The following is a 17,343-nucleotide window of genomic DNA, read 5'->3' as shown; positions in this document are numbered from 1 at the left end:
CCCCGACCGAGGGACTAGCACATACTACAGAACGTCCACCTGGGCACATGGATGTGCATAGAACTACACCAATAGTTCGGAAAAGACATGTCTCAAAAGAATCAAGTTCACTATACACAGGGCTTATGAGAGAGGTAAGGGGAAATAGGCAGAGACAAAAGAGAAAAGACAAGACATAATAATAGTAGAACAACGCCATGAGAAGAAAACATGGGAAAATTGGTACACCTGGGTGAGAGTTGAGGGGTCCAAAGATTATCATATAGATGGGATAACCACCTGACATGAATTTAACCCCCCGTAATGGCGAAACCGCCGTCTAGAAAAAGGGGGTCATTGCGTCTTCTTCCTTTTTTTCTGATTTTGTTTTTATTATTGTGTGATACGAACACTTTTACCGATCGACCTCACCGAACACCAAATCCATGGTACCTAAAAGAAAACATAAACGTTAAAAAAGGCCATGACGAAGTAGGTTTGGGCGAAAACTTACCAATGATAGCGACAGCATCGGCCAACAGGTGACCACGGGAAACCTGGTCAAAGCCACCCAAGTGCGCGAAACCGGGGGCACGGATCTTGCAGCGGTAAGGGCGCTCACTTCCGTCACTGACTAGGTAGACACCCATCTCTCCCTTGGGGGCCTCAATGGCCGAGTAAGTCTCACCTGGGGGCACTGAGTAACCCTTGGTGAAGAGAAGGAAGTGGTGGATCAAAGCCTCCATGTTCTCCTTCATGGCAGCGCGAGGGGGCGGGGAAATCTTGTAGTCCTCCACACGGACGGGACCAGCAGGCATCTTGTTCAGGCACTGGTGGATGATACGGAGGGACTGGCGGAATTCCTCCATACGGCACAGGTAACGATCGTAACAGTCACCATTGACACCGACGGGGACGTCGAACTCGACCTGGTCGTAGGCATCATATGGCTGCGACTTGCGGATATCCCATGGAACACCGGAACCACGGAGCATAACACCAGTGAAACTCATGTTCAGCGCATCAGCAGCGTTGACAACACCGACACCCTGGGTACGAGCCTTCCAGATACGGTTGTCGGTAAGCAGCTCCTCGGTCTCGTCGATACGGTCACCAAACTGGGTAGCCCACTGGTAGATATCGTCGAGAAGACCAAGGGGCAGATCCTGTGACACACCACCGGGGCGGACATAGGCAGCGTGAAGACGGGCACCGGAAACACGCTCATAGAATTCCTAGATCGCAACGAAATCTTGGGTTAGCGAATGTTCTACCTTGTGTACCCCAATTACAACCCATTGGAGATGGTGGCACTAACCATGAGCTTCTCACGCTCCTCGAAACCCCACAAGAAAGGTGTCAAAGCACCAACATCCATGGCGTGGGAAAGGACGGACATGAGGTGGTTAAGAATACGAGTCATCTCGCCAAACAGAACCCGAATCCACTTAGCACGGTCCGGAATCTCAACGTTCAACAGCTTTTCGACAGCCAGAGCAAAGCACTGCTCGTTGGTCATCATGGAGACATAATCCAATCGGTCAAAGTAAGGCAGAGCCTGCATGTAAGTCTTGTACTCGATCAACTTCTCGGTACCACGGTGCAGCAGACCGACGTGGGGATCGGCGCGGACAATCTCCTCGCCATTGAGTTCCAGAATCAATCGCAACACACCGTGAGCAGCGGGATGCTGAGGACCGAAGTTGACTGTGTAGTGACGGATCTTGCGGTTGATACCCTGCGCCTCGGACTCGAGAGCAGCGGCATCGGGGTTCTCGGGAAGCCCCTTGTTGGCCAGGGAAGTGAAGGTCGGGTCAGTCGGAACTAGCCGTGTGGCCTGGTAGCTGGTAGCCGCGGCATGTTGACGAGGAACGGTAGTGGTTATCGAGCGGGATCGAGGCACAGATGTGTTAAAGGAAGTGGAGGGGCGGAGGCAGAGTCTTTTGGGCGCATTGCTCGCCAGGCGAGCGAAAGAGACGGCCATGGAGGTGATTTGGAGGGGAGATGGACCAATTGAGGAAAAGACGGAACGAGCTCCTCAATCCAGGCGCATCCAACAAGGCAAAGTGGATGCTCTCAGCTACTGCGGGAAAGGAACCTGGCAATAATGAAGATAGAGGTCGCGCTCCAGTTTTGGCATAGTCACGTGAACGAGCTGTCGGGTCATCAGCCCAATTCTGGTTGGTTGACAGAACATTTCATAAGTTTCCACTATGAAAGCACCGGATGCGGAGTAATAAACGGTAATTTTGGAAATTGCTCTGTTTTACTACTGCCTGAGGCACTCAAACCAGAAAATCACCTCAAGAAATTATTCTTATCGCCGATCTGCCAAATTTCAATCTTCACCTTCACAGTCCAACCCCACCCTTTACACACAATGGCGCCTCTTGTTCCGTCGCAGGAGGAGCTGCAGCGTCGCCGTGTAAGTACTACAGACAAATTACTTTTTTTCTTGATAGTTCGCAGCACTAATCGTTTCTAGATCATCGGCATCAATGCAGAGACTGTTACCAACATCCCCTCCACAGACTTCCCTGGCCATTGGCCCGGAGAATCGCACGGATGGGCTCTTGATCAGTTCAAGAATGTATGTTATTACCTTGTTCAGTGCAAAAAAGAGAGAGCTATGCTTATAAAGCCCCACGACAGGACTTCAAGGTCGAATACCACCGCAATGACCCGTACGAGGCCTCATTCTCGTTGATTGGACTCGATGCTGCCGTCGCCAATGCATTCCGCCGTATTTTGATGGCCGAAATCCCTACCCTGGCTATTGAAACCGTCTACGTTCACAACAACACCTCTGTCATCCAAGATGAGGTTCTTGCGCAGCGTCTCGGACTCATCCCGCTCACGGGCTCTGTGGAGGGAATCAATTGGATGCACTGGGAGCAGAAGCCCCCCGGAGACGACGGATCCGCGCCCCCCGAGCTCACTGACTTCAACACCGTCGTGATGCAACTTGATGTCGAGTGCACCCTAAACACCGATGTTGCCGACGATGAGACGGATCCCCGCAAGCTTTACAACAACGCTCACGTTTATGCTAAGCATCTCACCTTCACCCCTGTGGGTCGTCAGGATCAGTTCTTTGTTGGTGACGGTGCAATCCGCGCTGTTCAGCCCGATATCCTCATCGCCAAGATGCGCCCCGGTCAAAAAATTGAGATGGAGTTGCACTGTGTTAAGGGTATTGGTGCCGACCACGCCAAATTCTCCCCCGTCGCAACTGCGACCTACCGTCTCATGCCGGACATCCAGATTCTGCGCCCCATTATTGGCGAGGATGCGAAGAAGTTCGCCAAGTGCTTCCCCAAGGGCGTCATTGGCCTTGAGACCATTACTTCCGCGGAGGCTTCGCGTGCTGGAAGCGGATATGAGGGACGAGCTGGTGAGCAGAAGGCTATTGTGGAGAATGCTTTCAACGATACCGTCAGCCGAGAGTGTCTGCGTCACGAAGAATTCCAGGGCAAGGTCAAGCTGGGACGTATCCGGGATCACTTTATCTTCAATGTGGAGAGCTCTGGCCAGTTCGAGAGTGATACTCTTTTCCTGGAATCCGTCAAGGTTTTGAAGTTGAAATGCGCTCGTTGGAAGCGCGGTTTGAATGATCTGATGGCATAAAGCCTTGGATACATTCATTCCACGGCGGCTTTCTTACATAATGCATTTGACTGGCGTTGGCATGTTTTAATTGGCTTCGTTTGAGCTGTACATTTACGAAAAGTTCGGTCTAAAAGTTGGTCTTACGAGACCGGAGTCCGGATCCCATGGTTGTTAGAGCAGAAGGCTGGCAGCTAACTGTCTTTTAATTCTAAGAGTTAAGCTGAAACTAGACATATGATCATGGCATTGTAAACCCTGCTTTGTCGAAAGGGACAAGTAGAAAACCTATCCCTTATTTAAAGTGAAGCCGGTATCGGAAATCAATCGTGTATGCTGGATCGCTGACTGCAATTTCCTGGCCATCTTCCATGAGTTCACTCAGTTTCAATTGTAAGTTTGGTCTTGAGTGCTCCTCCAACTGAGGAGGGAACCGCTGGTAAAGTGTCCTTTCCTCTGTTCGGAGGCTTGGCTTCTTCAACTGAGCTTCAGCCTTCTCGCCGAGGCTTTCAATGAAGTCGCCTAATGTCATGCTCGCGTCAACGTCCATCTTACGAGCAAGGTTACCACACACGGGGCAATCATCCTTCTTCTCTGCATTAAACGTGTAGGTGTAAACGCCTTCTTCGCCAGCATACATCATGTAGTTATCCAGATAAGGGTTTGACGAGGTTGCAATTTTGAACACCTCAGATGTTGTTGATGCTGCAATGACAGCATTAGTCGATGCGATGGCGGGAATAATGTTCTTGACTACTCCTTGAGTCATCTGAAAGGTCACGCCGTGGATGTGAAAATGCTGGGATCGTTGCAAAGCCTCATTATAAACCCAGGAAATGTGCTCCATATCATCGCTATCAAAAGTGTCGTCCTTGCGCTTCTCTTGCCAGGCAATCTGATGTGCCCATTCGATGCAATGCTGGGGCTGTCGAGGGATGGTAGCAATGGTACAGAGAGGCACAGCAGGTCGAGGGGCATGCATATCCAGCTGGCACTCAATGCATGATGTAAGGGTTGGCAGAATTACACGGGCTTGTCCCTTGAAACCTAATTTCTCAGTTAATATACGTCTTCAAAAAGATAGAGTTAAAACCAGAATGAGATGCCAACCTTCAGTTCCACCATCGATTAGAGGTATGAGGCTTTCGGGATTTTCCATGTCGACCATCCCGACCAGAGTGGAATTGATCCAGCGGCGAGCCTCAATGCTGTCAAGGCCGCAGATGATGATCTTGAATTGCAAATAGTAATCCTCATCTTTATCCTGGATCTTTCCAACATAAGGTGTGATGCTGACTCCTTTTACTCTCTTCTCGACAAAGGCAGCAGCAACCTCTGCCTTAGGCTTCCCTATATCAGCCTGACGAAATAAGAATTGTCGGTTAAGATTCGAGATATCAATAGTGTCTGGCGGTCTGATATTAGAAATGGAATTCCGACAAAATTGAGTGAACGAACTTACCCATATCAATAACATGAATATTTTTAAACCCTGATAGTGCAAGGTTTTTTAGAATTTCACAGCCTAGTCCACCGGCTCCGCTAACTTGGTGTTAGTTATTGACATTGCCTTGGATTGATATAATTAAGCAGGACGAACATCACCCTATAGTCATCATTAGTACCATTCGACATATTTTTGCCAGAGAAGTTATCTTACAGGATTTTGGAGGCTTCGAGCGTAGTGATCGTATCCTCTCCTGGTTCCCAGTCCTCATCACAGAAAGGCCCCGGCTTAGATAGGACCTTGTACAAGTGGTTCCTGTGCTGGGTGTGAGTATGGTTGTACTATGGCGCGTATATGTGCAGACCTGAACCAAACTTACCATCTGGCTTTCTCAGCTGGATACCCAACAGCAGGGCCAACCATTTTGGGGGAGGGGGGGAGAAGAGCTTAATCAAGCAGTTGGCTGAGCGTGAGTTGATTAGGCCTTATTATGCTCACAGGGTTAAGACGGTTTCTCAATGTTAAGTTGCGGTTCGAGGTGTAATTTTTCGCAGGGAGGTATTTCCCGATGCCAGGAACTCGAATAAGCACAGTTTTCGATATGACTCTGTGTAGACGCAAGTTGTGTTGATGGAGGGGAATGGAAAGATGCGGTGTTTGATGAGGCAGGCCGCGTAGAGCACGTGACAGTCCCGCCGCATACAAGATATTCAGGATCTCAATAATTATGAATTACTCATCTCTTCAACAACTCACAGTCACCATGGACGGGCTTTTGACGGCAATTAAAACCGTCAAGCGGGACTCGGACCATTCATTGGCAGCTGTTGAATCAAGACGACATCTCAGCGATGCCCCCATAAAACCCACTATTAGCCTGGCATTGGATGAAGATCTAACTCCGAATCGGATTATAGATGTGCTAAAATCCCAACCTTCCTCAGAGCAAGTCTCTGCGGTTTTAGCTGCACTCGATCCATTCAGCAATTCCAAAATCTCCGGACTTGACATTCGGGTCGCTGGTTCTGTATCAGCTCAGATCCTCCAGATTTTAGTCAGCACCACAATTCCGGACCACTGGACATCCGTTGTGGGAAATGGCAAGAAAGTCAAAAACTCAAGAATAAGAGCTGCTTTCCTACGGTGCTTTAGCAACGTTGCTGGTATTAGCTCCCTTGTTGCTCGCCTTCGATATCTCATCGCATCAGCCCGAGCATCTTCCCATCAGACCGAAGGTTCAGGCAGTCATGCTGCTATTGAGGACATTTTATCTGTTCTTGCTGCTTTATTGGAACCTAAGGATTTTCTGTTTCGTCTTTATGGTGACACTTTATCTCTTTACGACAATAATACGCGGCAAAAAGTCTCGTGGAATGAACTGCTATCTCTCGTTGCCTCCGGCAAGATTATGTCCACGGCAGCCGAAGCGCTTACTGTAGCCAGTGAAATCCAATCATCTTCAATAAAATGGCTTGGAGATGGCTCTCGTTATACATCATGGCTTGGTTCCAATATTTCCCATTTCATATCAAAGCTTGATACCAACGACGAAAGCGGCTCGTCGTTCATAGCCTCTTTAACTGAACGAGCTCTTAGCCTGGGTTATTCATGTCAGCATTTCTTGCGAACTTTGTCCAAGCATTCACGGCTAATTTTCTAACAGCTTTCTTGGTCCCTGAGATTTACGCAAACATTCTCCAAGACCCATCATTCTCCATAAAATTCAACTTGCTTGTTGATCGGCTCAGGCTATCAGCCCAGCTCACTGTCCTTCAAATCATCCTCATGGATTTACCTATCAGATATCGATCGATTCGCTCATGTGACTACCCCAGTGATCCAAGGACATGCACAGATATTGTGACTGGAGCAGCAAAGTTTTTATCCCTGGTCATCGGTGATAGGTCACACTTCAAAGAAGAAATCTCAGACTGGCTCACGACGGGCCGATTTGCAGCTGTCTTCCCGGTTGGGATCAACCGAACTATTGTCGCAACTTACGACAATGAAAATAGTAATTCCATCTCATGGTTCAACATTTTCTGTTTTCATATACTGACTACGCACAAGGTGCACTCAAAACCCTGATCATTCGCAGCCTTGAACACTTCGGAGAGAAGTTTGTTATCAATCGCAATAGTGATCGTGAGCATGATGGTCTGTTCGATCCTTGTCCGCTCATATATTGGCTTTTATACTGACAAAAAAAACTAGCCAATGCCCAAATCATTCTCCTGGCAGCAGGCCGACTGCATCGAATTGACCCTTCTCAAGTCAAGGAAATTGGTCGCTCAGGGGCATTCCTGAACGCAATATCCAATCGACTTGCCGCATCATCTAATAGAGCACGGCTCATGGGTATGATCGTTGGAACGGGCATGTCTGAACTTGTCGAGGAGCCAGGAAAGTCGATGAAGTTTGATATTGAAGAAATGCAGAGCGCCGAAACTCAGTGGTATCTGAGTTTGATAAAAGCTCAAGATGATGTCGGATCTTTTGAGTCCATCAAATCTTTATTCAACCCAGTGGAATCCCCAGCTGCCCCTTCGAATACCAAAGATCTCAAATCGCGCTCTGGTCCTCAGAAAATACTAGAGGTCATTAGCGATGATGAGGATGAGAATGGCGAATCGGAAGACGAAGACCTCATTCCATATGAGAAGCCTGACGACGACGCAGAAGACGACGATGAGGACGCAACGCTAGTTCAGCGAAACAAGCCAACAGCACCTGTGTAAGTCATCCGAGAACTTCGCACTAGACCTATCTAACATCTCCCAGGTACATTCGTGACCTGGTCACATATCTCCGAGACAACGAAAATGTCGAACGTTATCACCTAGCTATCACGACAGCGCCGAGTCTGATCCGTCGTAAGATAGGATTTGGCAGCGAGCTTGCTGAGCACGTTGAGGAGCTAGCACTAACAATCGTCGGCCTCCAAAACGACAACAAGCATCCCCAATTTCACGAAGCCCGACTCCAGAGTATGATTGCCTTGATTGTCTCACAGCCCCTCAAAATGGGTCGTTGGTTCACAGCGTTCTTCTTTGAGGGAGACTTATCCCAAGTTCAGCGATCTGCCATTCTCACAGCCCTTGGATTGAGTGCTCGCGAAGTCTCCGGCAATGGAGAAGATGATGCTAAAACGTTGGGCCTCCCTGCTTTGCAGGACACCTCGTTCCCATCTCAACGTCTTGCGCCAGCGTTAGATGCTAAGCTCCGAGAGTCTAAAGATTCCCCTATCGCAGCGCTCACTAGAGAAATGTCAAAAGCTTCACTGCAGCCAATGGCTGCTATTGCTGCTGATGAAATGACGGGGCCAAACGCTCTCAAAGTACGCACATTCTCGACCCGCATGCAAGTTGAGAAGAAGCGACAACAACGTGATGCTCAGCGACAGAAAGCTGTTGCGAAGGATCTTTACAGGGTTCTTGCCGAGGGATTCTTCTACCCCCTTACCAGTCGATTTAACGTGATGATGCTCCAATTTTCCTCGTACGTATAACTTCATCGTTCTTCTCTGGGAGTATTCCAATTCCGCTAACCCTCATCCAATAACAGCTCATCAGTCTCATCGCACAACCCATTCATAATCCCCCACATCCTTACCCTCTTCCTCCAGACTCTCTCTCTTATCCTATCGACTTCCGGTCCATATTCTACGTTTTTGCCTGGCCTTACACACGACACCCTCTCGCTTCTCATGTCACTACACACAAGTCCCATGTCCAGTGATCCGACAATCACTGCTGCCCTCCTTACCTTGTTTCTTGCAACCGTAGACCTGAACATTGCTTCGGGATCGAACGGTGAAGAGCGTCTTGTCACCGAGTGCGCAAGTCAGGTTATTGAATTACGTGAGTGGGCTTCTCAAGTGTTTGATAATACACCTGCGGTTCCGAGAAGAGTGCATTCAAATGCACCTGTCGATACCCAGGATCAGGTGCGAACTCTAGCTGCGGGCGTGATGATTCGGATTGGGGAGATTACAGAGCGGTATCAAGGTCGATTGATGGGCGTCAATTCCGGATTCAAGTATTGAGGTACTTACTACCTCCGGGCCTAGGTAGAGTTTATCTAGAACGAATATGTGAATTCATGGATTTACACCTGGGCAGACATCTGCTCGTTTCAAGTTTCCTAGTAAACAACTTCAGGTCGTTCCATGAATACTAGTAAATCACAATTTTTCTCGCTCCAATATGCTGCTCGGGCTTTTGCCTAGTATACAGCGCATGTTGAGGACAGTGCCACCATATCTTGTGCTTTTGACGTCCATGAGATCAGTATACCGTCGAAGAAGAAGATATGTCCTTCAATTAACTTCCTCGTACTGACTCAAAGAAATGAAAGATGGCATCAGGGATCGGCTGGTTATGCTTTTCAATAAGCCCCGATTGATCTCAATACGACAAGGGACACGTCTCCTGTGTTCTTGGGCACCAGTCGGGCTTTGCAGGTGACGTGTAGGCTTTGACTAAACTTCCTGCTTTGCGGGAAACATTCTGTGACAGTCTAGATCTTCCGTGGACTTAAAAGAAGTGGGAACTCGGATTCGGGTATTTTTTGTGTTTGTCTTTCATAGATATCGTGGAAGAGACATTTTCGGCGTATCTATCTTCACCGTTGTCCTCAATTTCAAGCCTTGTTTGGCCTTTGCATGTCGTTTTGGTGGAAAAGCCCTGTTGTTGTGAAACACCCTAGCTCATCTTCAAATGTTCGCGGGGGCGAAGGTAGAGGATCCATGGATGGTGTTAAATATAGGGAGGGACGGGGACATGAAGACTGGAAAAGAACAGATGGGACAGAAAGCACCTATCAGTCGGGGCGGTCCTTCGACCAACAGAATGTACTTACTAGCACTTACTAGAAGTACAAATCAAACCTATGAAGTTAACCCCATTAGACTCAGTTGACAGCGAAGATGTTTGAATATAAAAAAATGGTATCATTGGAATAACTACCCAGAACAAACGCTAGATCTGAGGTGAATGCGGTAAAAGAGACTACTCCACCTTTGCGAAGCTCTGCTTCTCAATAGCAGCGTCCATCATACGATCGCCGCTAACAATGCCGGTCGTACAGATGATGATCTTCCGGCGTGGTGCCTCCTGGGCCGCGATGAAGCGCAGTGCAGCAATCTCCGTGAAGGTAATACCACCCAGGAAGAAGACATACACAACCTTCGTAGCATTGTTACCGCTAAGAGTCTGGCGGGCCCGAACAGCCTTGTCATCGCCCTTCTGAACGATGCTGAATGTGGATCCACGAGCACTCTTGACCACATCTTCAAAGCCAAGCCAGCCGGGCGAGGCAGTGCTAGCGTTATTTATGGAAGCTGCGGGTGATCCACCTTTAATCAGGGATAAGATGTATGGTTTTTGCAAGACGCACTGGACCAGTCTCACACTGAGTGGGGCAAATCCACTGTAGACGTAAGAGATGTCGTTGGGGTCTTTCTCGCTCACTTCTTCGATGACCAGGCGTAGGTTCTTCCGCAGGTATCCGTAGTTGGTCTTTGTGCCAGCCTGGGATCCAGAAGTGGGGAGAAGCATAGTTGTTGCCGAAGATCGAGGCTGGAGGAGCTCCATTTTTTCCAGAGCCCAGAAGGTTAGGAGGTGCTGGTGCCCGTATGCCTGAACGACTTGGCGCTTGAAGTTTTCGAGGTCCTTGGGACGAAGGCCTCCGGCCATGCAAGATTCTAGACACAAGAGCCGAAGCACATTCTTCAGGGGAGCATCACGGGCGATAAGCTCTTCGATTGTCTCGTGTTGATATGTGGGGTCGGCTCCTGCGGCATTGTTTTGTTGTACCTCCAGGATCTTCCGGAAGGTCTCGGAGCGGGTCAAGCGCATGATCTCTTCTGCAAGATTGGTGTGGGTTCGGAGAGATTGGTGTTCTAGCTGGTAGGTGGGTAACTTATTGACAAATTCCCGGAGCTCGTTTGTTGTCTTTGCTGTATGGCGGCTTTCATATTCTGTTTCTAAGCGACGAGCGACCTTGTTCAGGATGTCGCCCACGATTGCAAAGTTTGCATCGCGCAGTTGATTGAACAGCTGATCCGATGCATCAAGTTGAATCTTCCTCTTCATTCCTGGCTTTCCCTGCTGAGGTGTCTTGGATGACTCTTGAGTCTGAGGCGCAGGCCCCTGTCCCACAATGCTGGTGTCAACATCAGCTTGGTTGTTCTTGATGCCCACGTATTCATCAATCAGGCCTTCGTAGGTGAGTTGTGTTAAAAGAGGAGTACCAAAATCCACGTCGCGGTCAATGATGATCAGGTTTTCTGTGTTCGCGCTGGGGAGTAGCCCTCGTGCAGACGGATCAGCCAATCCAGAGCTTTCTTCTGCATCGAGCTCTTTGCGCATTCGCAGCAAAAGATCTGCCAAGCGACGCGCATTGTCACCTTTTCCGACAATGCGAGGGAAATATCCGTGTCTCTGCTGGATGCCCATCAATGCCTTGGCCGAATGGAAAATACAGCCTGGGTCTTTGTTCTGTAGCTATTGTTAGAACTAGTCCAACCGCGTCGAGGGTAAAATGCCTACCAAGTAAAGATCGCCGAAGGCACTATCCAGTTCCAGCGACAGGACATCTTGCTCTAGTGGCAAGAAATAAAGCGGAAACTCAGCGATATTGACATCGCCAGTGATTCCAGCTTCTTCCAAAACAGCATTGCTCACCAGAGTCCGCCGAGGTGTAAAGAAGATGGAGAACTCATGCTCCACGTTTCCATTGTTTTGCAAGCGTTTAATTTGTTCTAAAAATGATTGTTAGCCTACTCTGATGACCTTCGATCGACGTTTCACTTGAAATGAAAGCCAATTATATAGGCTTGCTTTTTGCTGTCATTCTAGGGAACTTGAAAAAAAAGTATTCGCCGAGTAGAAATCGATCTGCGAAGATCTGATAATGTCCCAAAAAAAATAAAGGTGTATAGCAAGATAGCAAGGAGATAATTGCAAAATAAAAAAGTAAAAGTAAACGCCATACAAGACACCTACCTGCCACAATGCGCACATGCTGCGCCTTCTCACCGCGGATGAGGAATACGACATTTCGCTGAGACGAGTCGATGTTTGCATTTTCCAGCAGAAACACACGATCTACGCCGTATTCCTGTAACACGGAGAATTTGACGAACAGGCCGACTGGACCGGCCAGCTCCTGACTGATAACGAGGTTCTTCTTGCCCCGAGCCTACATGCCATTAGAAAAGGCTGGGGGACGGAGGGGGTTGATACTCACGCCCTCAAGCAGGGCCAGCAGGTCCCTGCGGGCCTTGTCTCTGCAGTAGTCGGCATCTCCCTGAGGTGCCATCGCTCCAAGAAAGAAAAGGAGGCTGTGAGCTCAGGCAACAACGTCAACACCAAAAATAACGCGGGGATGGCGAAGTTGCCGCTTGTGGCTTAGCTCCGCTGACTCAAGATGATTGCCTGTCTCTGTACTGTAAGAGACCCTAGATTGCCACCACATCTTCGAGGATTTGTGTGTGTACTGCACGGTAATACAATGACAAATATTACAGACCGGTCTCGACTGCCTGAAGCTCCCCTGATCACTTCTTGACGTTTTGAATCTTTATTTCCTATTTCACTCGCTGTGTTTCTTTCTCTCCGATTGACGTGCCTGCCTTATCTTAATCATTCCAATTACCTTCTTTCACTTCCTCTATTCTGTCTCTCAAAATACCAGCAGAATCAAAATAACCCTCCACCTCCCCCACCATGGGCTTCTTCAAGAAATCCGATAAGAACGATGGCGACGATGACAACAACCGACGTGCCCTGTTCGGCTCTCGCAAGAACAAGAGTCCCGCACAGAACTCGAATCCCTACGCCCAGCCCATTCCCACCGACCCCTACACCAAGGCCAAGATAAACGCCGGTGTGGCACCCATGCCCGACCAACATGGCGCCAACGGGCCCCACAGCATCCCCTCGGACAACAAGTACTCTGCCTACACTCCCAATGCCTACGGCAACCAAGGCGGATACGGCAGTGATCGTTTCGGCAGTGGTAGTGCTGGCGCTGGCGCCGGAGCTTCATCCCGGTACGGTTCCGGTGGCTACGGAGGACTAGGCAGCTCGGATCCTAACGATCCCTCCGCAGGCGATGCGGCGCGCAATGAACTATTCGGCGGCGCTCAGGACCGCGCCCAGCGTCCCGGTGGTGCTGCGCCGCCTCCTTACAGTGAGGGCGGAGCACAGAGTGGACAGAGCGGACAGCCGTCCTACGGTGGCGGCAGCAACGAGTACAGCATGTCCAAGTTTGAAGACCGCCAGCTGACAGCAGAGGAAGAGGAGGAAGAGTCCGTGCAGGCGACAAAGCAGGAGATGCGCCACGTGAAACAGGGAGATGTTTCATCGACCCGGAACGCCCTCCGTGTGGCGGCCCAGGCCGAGGAGACCGGTCGTACTACGCTGGCTCGTCTGGGTGCCCAGGGCGAGTTGGTGCACGGTGCGGAGCAGAGCTTGGACATGGCCACGGTTGAGGGACGTATTGCCGAGGAGAAGGCGCGGGAGCTGAAGACGCTGAACAAGAGCATGTTCGCTGTGCATGTGTCCAATCCGTTTACTAGCGCTTCGCGCCGTCGGGACCGTGACGAGCGCATTCTTAACACGCATCGTGATGAGCGTGATGCTCGCGACGGTACTCGGGCGGAGGCGTTCCAGACTAATGCCCGGATGGATAAAATGTTCCGTGATATTGATCGCGATGCCAACAAGCAGGGCAAGCCGAAGAAGGCTAGCGTGACTGAGCGTGCCAAGTACCAGTTCGAGGCCGATAGTGAAGATGAGGCTTTGGAGGATGAGATTGAGCAGAACTTGGATCTTCTCAGTGGTGCCGCCGGTCGGCTGAACGGTTTGGCCAAGGCTACTGGTCGTGAGCTTGATGAGCAGAACCGCCACTTGGAGCGTATTACGGGCAAGGTGAGTTTCATCACTTTTACGGACTATATGGTTCAGATGCTAATTTACTTCTTTACAGAGCGACTTTGTCGACGATCAAATTGCCATGAACCGGGCCAAGCTCGATCGGATCCGTTAAGCTCGCTTGTTACGAGTAGAGCTTGGATATGCCTGGTGCTGTGCAGCTCAATAATCATCGACTTTTCACTCATTGCGAAATAACAACAAATGCCGGCGTTTGGGACTGGCTTTTTTCCCCCATTCCTGCATCTGGATATTGGCGGGATCTCGAGACGGCGATCTAGACTATGGATTTAGTAGTATCATAATTCTATCTTCTTCTTTGTGCATAATTAAAGCCTATCTTGCCGTTATTGGACTAGTCATTATATCTCATCGATTCTTTAATCCAAAACTCCTTCCCAATCCCGTTTCTAACTCTACATTGTTACAAAGAATCAGTTGAATATAATCTCAATTTGCCTTGAGCGCTCAATTGTGGATTAGACAATAATCTTTACTATAGCGACTGTAGAGCGGAACTAACCCCAGCAAGGCCCCTAATACCATAGGCCAACCCGCCAGGGTCAAACCGAAAATAAAGTGTCAAACAGATGGAGCGCTTTCGCACCAATGCCACGGGTATCACATCCAACACCAACCCAATTGCACAACACAACCGGTGCAATCCTCGAAACGCAGACCCGGTGGAAACAGAGGGCGACCCTCAAACGAACAACCAAAATGATGATGAAAAAAAGAAAAGGTGAAAAGGTGAAAAAAGGTCCAATCCAACCAACCGGAAGGAGGGTAAAACATGATTTGATCGCGGTGCACGCGCGAGAAATATGAAGGTTAAAAATGGTAAAATCTAACATGCAAGGACATATGCAAGTAGAGAAGAAGAGAAAATTAGAAGAATGTCTGCAGCGATAGGCAAGACAGACAGGCACAAAAAGAAAAGAAAAGTGCACGCAAAAGAAGAGAAGATCCAGAAAAGAAAAGGAGAACGCATCGAATCATCACAAGCCCATGGTATCGAAAACAAAAACAACAGGTGACTCCCAGTGTCTAGCGAAAGAATTGAAAAGAAACAACCAGGAACGCAAACCAGCCGGAACCTCTATGGTCATAACGTGATAAACAATGACAAATGAAAAATGAAAATGCGTCAAAAATGGCTCGGCCCTTCCCATGAGGCCCTTGTACCTTATCCCATTGTAAAAAGAAAACCCTGAATTCGAATGATTCTTTTCCCCGGGTATAGTATGTGTATGTGTTTGTGACTCCCGACGCCCTGAGATATAGCGTATAATGAAAAAGGAGAAATGATAAATGAGATGCACGGTGTTGTACAAGGCGGAGCGAGCGGTGCGAGTGAAGATCGATTCCAGAACCAAGACTGTTGATCGATCTGGAGAAAGAAGACTCGGCCGATGCAGGAGGGGTGGGGTTGTGTAGTCGAGATTGATGGATGGATGGGGTGGGTTTTTTGTTGGAAGGGGTATCTGGCGCGTTTGGTTGTGTCGCGCAGAGCCAGTGGGGAAGGGGTAGAGCTCTCAAAAAGACTTGATTGGAAGAATCAGAATCATTTGAGCACAGGATAGAAGGTCGTTGCGTGTTCGAGTGAATTTTGCTATTTTACTCGTCTTCATCAGGGGAGCCGCTGTCCTTCTCGCCCTTGTGCACCTTCTTATGGCGACGCAAGTTGGAGACGACGGAGAAGTGTCGGCCACAGCCAGCCACATCGCACGCGAAAGCTGTAGGACCGTGTTAGTTTATGGGTTTCTTCAAAGCAACAGATCAGATGGGAAAGAAGAAAAAACTTACGCTTCTCGCCAGTGTGGCTGTACATGTGTGTTTGCAAGGATGACGGACGCGTGAAGCGCTTGTCGCAGACCTTGCACTTGTGCTTCTTTTGCGTGTTGGAGGGCATCTTGGAGCTGAATTGGCTCATCATGGACTGGGGGCCGGCGGGTGCGCTTCCAGCCAACAGGCTAGTTGGTCGGGGGAGAGTGCGCGACTCGTAGGACTCGGATGTGCTCGAGCTGTAGTCGGTCACGGAGGAATCCACGGAGCCCACGGAAGCGCTGTAGTAGGGGTAGTTTCCACCTGAGGAAATGGAGGAGGCGGAGGAGTGTGTTGAGGGGAAACCGTAGGAATCGGTGGAACCGCGGCCACCGCGAGGACCGTAGATGTTGCGGGGGGTCAAATCCTGGCTGAGGGCGACCATTCCTCTGCTAGCGTCGAGCGCGTCTCCAAATGTAGGAGCGCCTGGTGGAGCTTGAGAAGAACCGACACGAGCATCTCTGGAAATTTCACGCGTCAGAAATGAATTTTTGGGAGGGGTTTCTTTTTGTGTTTGTTTTTTTTTTTGTTTTTTTGTTTTTTGTTGTTTGCTTTGCTTTGCTTTGCTTTGCTTTGCTTTGCTTTGCTTTGCTTTGCTTTGCTTTGCTTTGCTTTGCTTTCAAGTGGATGGAAAATGGCTTGGGGAAGAGTTGAAAACTTACGTATGGGACATGCGACGGGCATCCTGGGTCTGCTGCGAAGGGTGAATTGGGGCATAGCTGACTGGCGCATAGGTTGGGGGCGCGAAACTGCTCATGGGAGGAGCTGTGGTGTAGGTAGGAGCCTGCTCGAAACCAGTGCGCGGTACATCATGTTGCATGGCCATGACCTCTGGACCGTAGCCGGTCGCGGCGTATTGGTTGCCAGGTACCATTGATGGAGCTGAAACGGGGATGTTGGGGTAAGGCATGGACATGGCTGCTGAGCGGCCGACTTCCTCTGACTTGCCGGGGATGGCGATGTTGGCACTGTTGCCCATGGATGTCGCATAGACAGGGGGAGTGGAGTGGGAGGTGGTATGCGCGGTTGCCCAAGGGTCTGTGAATTGTGGTGGATTGTGGTGGTAGACATTGTCGAAGCTCATGCCGCCATACTGGCGGTTCTGGTTTTCAATGACCATCGTCATGGAGAATAGGGTCGCGTAGGTTCGCGAGCCGAATGTGCGGATTGGATTTGGGGGATTTGTTTTGTTTTGGTTGTCGATCCAAAGGTAGAGTAGGTTTGGGAGATGCCAACTGATCGACTTGATGCGAGATCTGGGTAAGAGAAGTTGGGTAGAGGTAGAAAGCAGAAAGTGATAAACCTGAAGATCAGATTACTTTAATGCAAAAAATTTAAAAAAGAATAAAAGGTGGAAGGGAAATAATAGAAACAGTCTGGGGAAGGGGATCGGCGAAGCTTAAGAAGGGACAGTATAGTGCACGATACACTCCAGTGCCACTGACGACGTCCCTCGGGGACGGTTGCAGATCGTTTGGAAATAATACGTGTAATTTTACTCATGGGCTCCATTCAATCCATAATCTCAAATAATTCAAAAAAAAAAAA

General features: G+C 49.3%; 7 protein-coding genes across 7 annotated transcripts; 3 read left to right on the top strand and 4 right to left on the bottom strand.

Annotated features, from left to right (window-relative positions):
• Positions 1–394: 394 nt before the first annotated feature.
• Positions 395–1,963, bottom strand: N7466_007609 (NADH-quinone oxidoreductase subunit D; the record flags this gene model as incomplete). The annotated part of the gene is made up of 3 exons (XM_057166998.1): positions 395–432; positions 494–1,214; positions 1,298–1,963. 3 exons carry the CDS (start codon positions 1,961–1,963, stop codon positions 395–397), a joined length of 1,425 nt encoding a protein of 474 aa, XP_057020039.1.
• Positions 1,964–2,359: 396 nt separating this feature from the next.
• On the top strand, positions 2,360–3,606 carry N7466_007608 (DNA-directed RNA polymerase core subunit RPC40; the record flags this gene model as incomplete). Its single annotated transcript, XM_057166997.1, has 3 exons — positions 2,360–2,404; positions 2,465–2,569; positions 2,632–3,606. 3 exons carry the CDS (start codon positions 2,360–2,362, stop codon positions 3,604–3,606), a joined length of 1,125 nt encoding a protein of 374 aa, XP_057020038.1.
• Positions 3,607–3,880: 274 nt separating this feature from the next.
• On the bottom strand, positions 3,881–5,455 carry N7466_007607 (NEDD8-activating protein UBA3; the record flags this gene model as incomplete). Its single annotated transcript, XM_057166996.1, has 6 exons — positions 3,881–4,632; positions 4,696–4,992; positions 5,048–5,127; positions 5,186–5,191; positions 5,246–5,347; positions 5,412–5,455. 6 exons carry the CDS (start codon positions 5,453–5,455, stop codon positions 3,881–3,883), a joined length of 1,281 nt encoding a protein of 426 aa, XP_057020037.1.
• Positions 5,456–5,795: 340 nt separating this feature from the next.
• Positions 5,796–9,077, top strand: N7466_007606 (telomere length regulation TEL2 family protein; the record flags this gene model as incomplete). Its single annotated transcript, XM_057166995.1, has 6 exons — positions 5,796–6,642; positions 6,696–7,046; positions 7,103–7,189; positions 7,247–7,766; positions 7,814–8,530; positions 8,597–9,077. 6 exons carry the CDS (start codon positions 5,796–5,798, stop codon positions 9,075–9,077), a joined length of 3,003 nt encoding a protein of 1,000 aa, XP_057020036.1.
• A 964-nt stretch (positions 9,078–10,041) lies between these two features.
• Positions 10,042–12,355, bottom strand: N7466_007605 (Sec1 family protein; the record flags this gene model as incomplete). Its single annotated transcript, XM_057166994.1, has 4 exons — positions 10,042–11,532; positions 11,584–11,795; positions 12,040–12,235; positions 12,284–12,355. 4 exons carry the CDS (start codon positions 12,353–12,355, stop codon positions 10,042–10,044), a joined length of 1,971 nt encoding a protein of 656 aa, XP_057020035.1.
• A 407-nt stretch (positions 12,356–12,762) lies between these two features.
• On the top strand, positions 12,763–14,086 carry N7466_007604 (putative plasma membrane SNARE protein (Sec9); the record flags this gene model as incomplete). Its single annotated transcript, XM_057166993.1, has 2 exons — positions 12,763–13,968; positions 14,027–14,086. 2 exons carry the CDS (start codon positions 12,763–12,765, stop codon positions 14,084–14,086), a joined length of 1,266 nt encoding a protein of 421 aa, XP_057020034.1.
• A 1,502-nt stretch (positions 14,087–15,588) lies between these two features.
• On the bottom strand, positions 15,589–16,921 carry N7466_007603 (C2H2-type zinc finger protein; the record flags this gene model as incomplete). Its single annotated transcript, XM_057166992.1, has 3 exons — positions 15,589–15,707; positions 15,778–16,256; positions 16,458–16,921. The coding sequence occupies 3 exons, from the start codon at positions 16,919–16,921 to the stop codon at positions 15,589–15,591; spliced, it is 1,062 nt and encodes a 353-aa protein (XP_057020033.1).
• Positions 16,922–17,343: the final 422 nt, after the last annotated feature.

The sequence above is a fragment of the Penicillium verhagenii genome, assembly GCF_028828195.1.
Source record: "Penicillium verhagenii strain IBT 33310 chromosome Unknown utg000007l_segment0_segment0, whole genome shotgun sequence".
Taxonomy (NCBI): Eukaryota; Fungi; Ascomycota; class Eurotiomycetes; order Eurotiales; family Aspergillaceae; genus Penicillium; species Penicillium verhagenii.
Note: the sequence above shows the minus strand (reverse complement) of the source record. Positions and strands in the feature narration are given on the sequence as shown.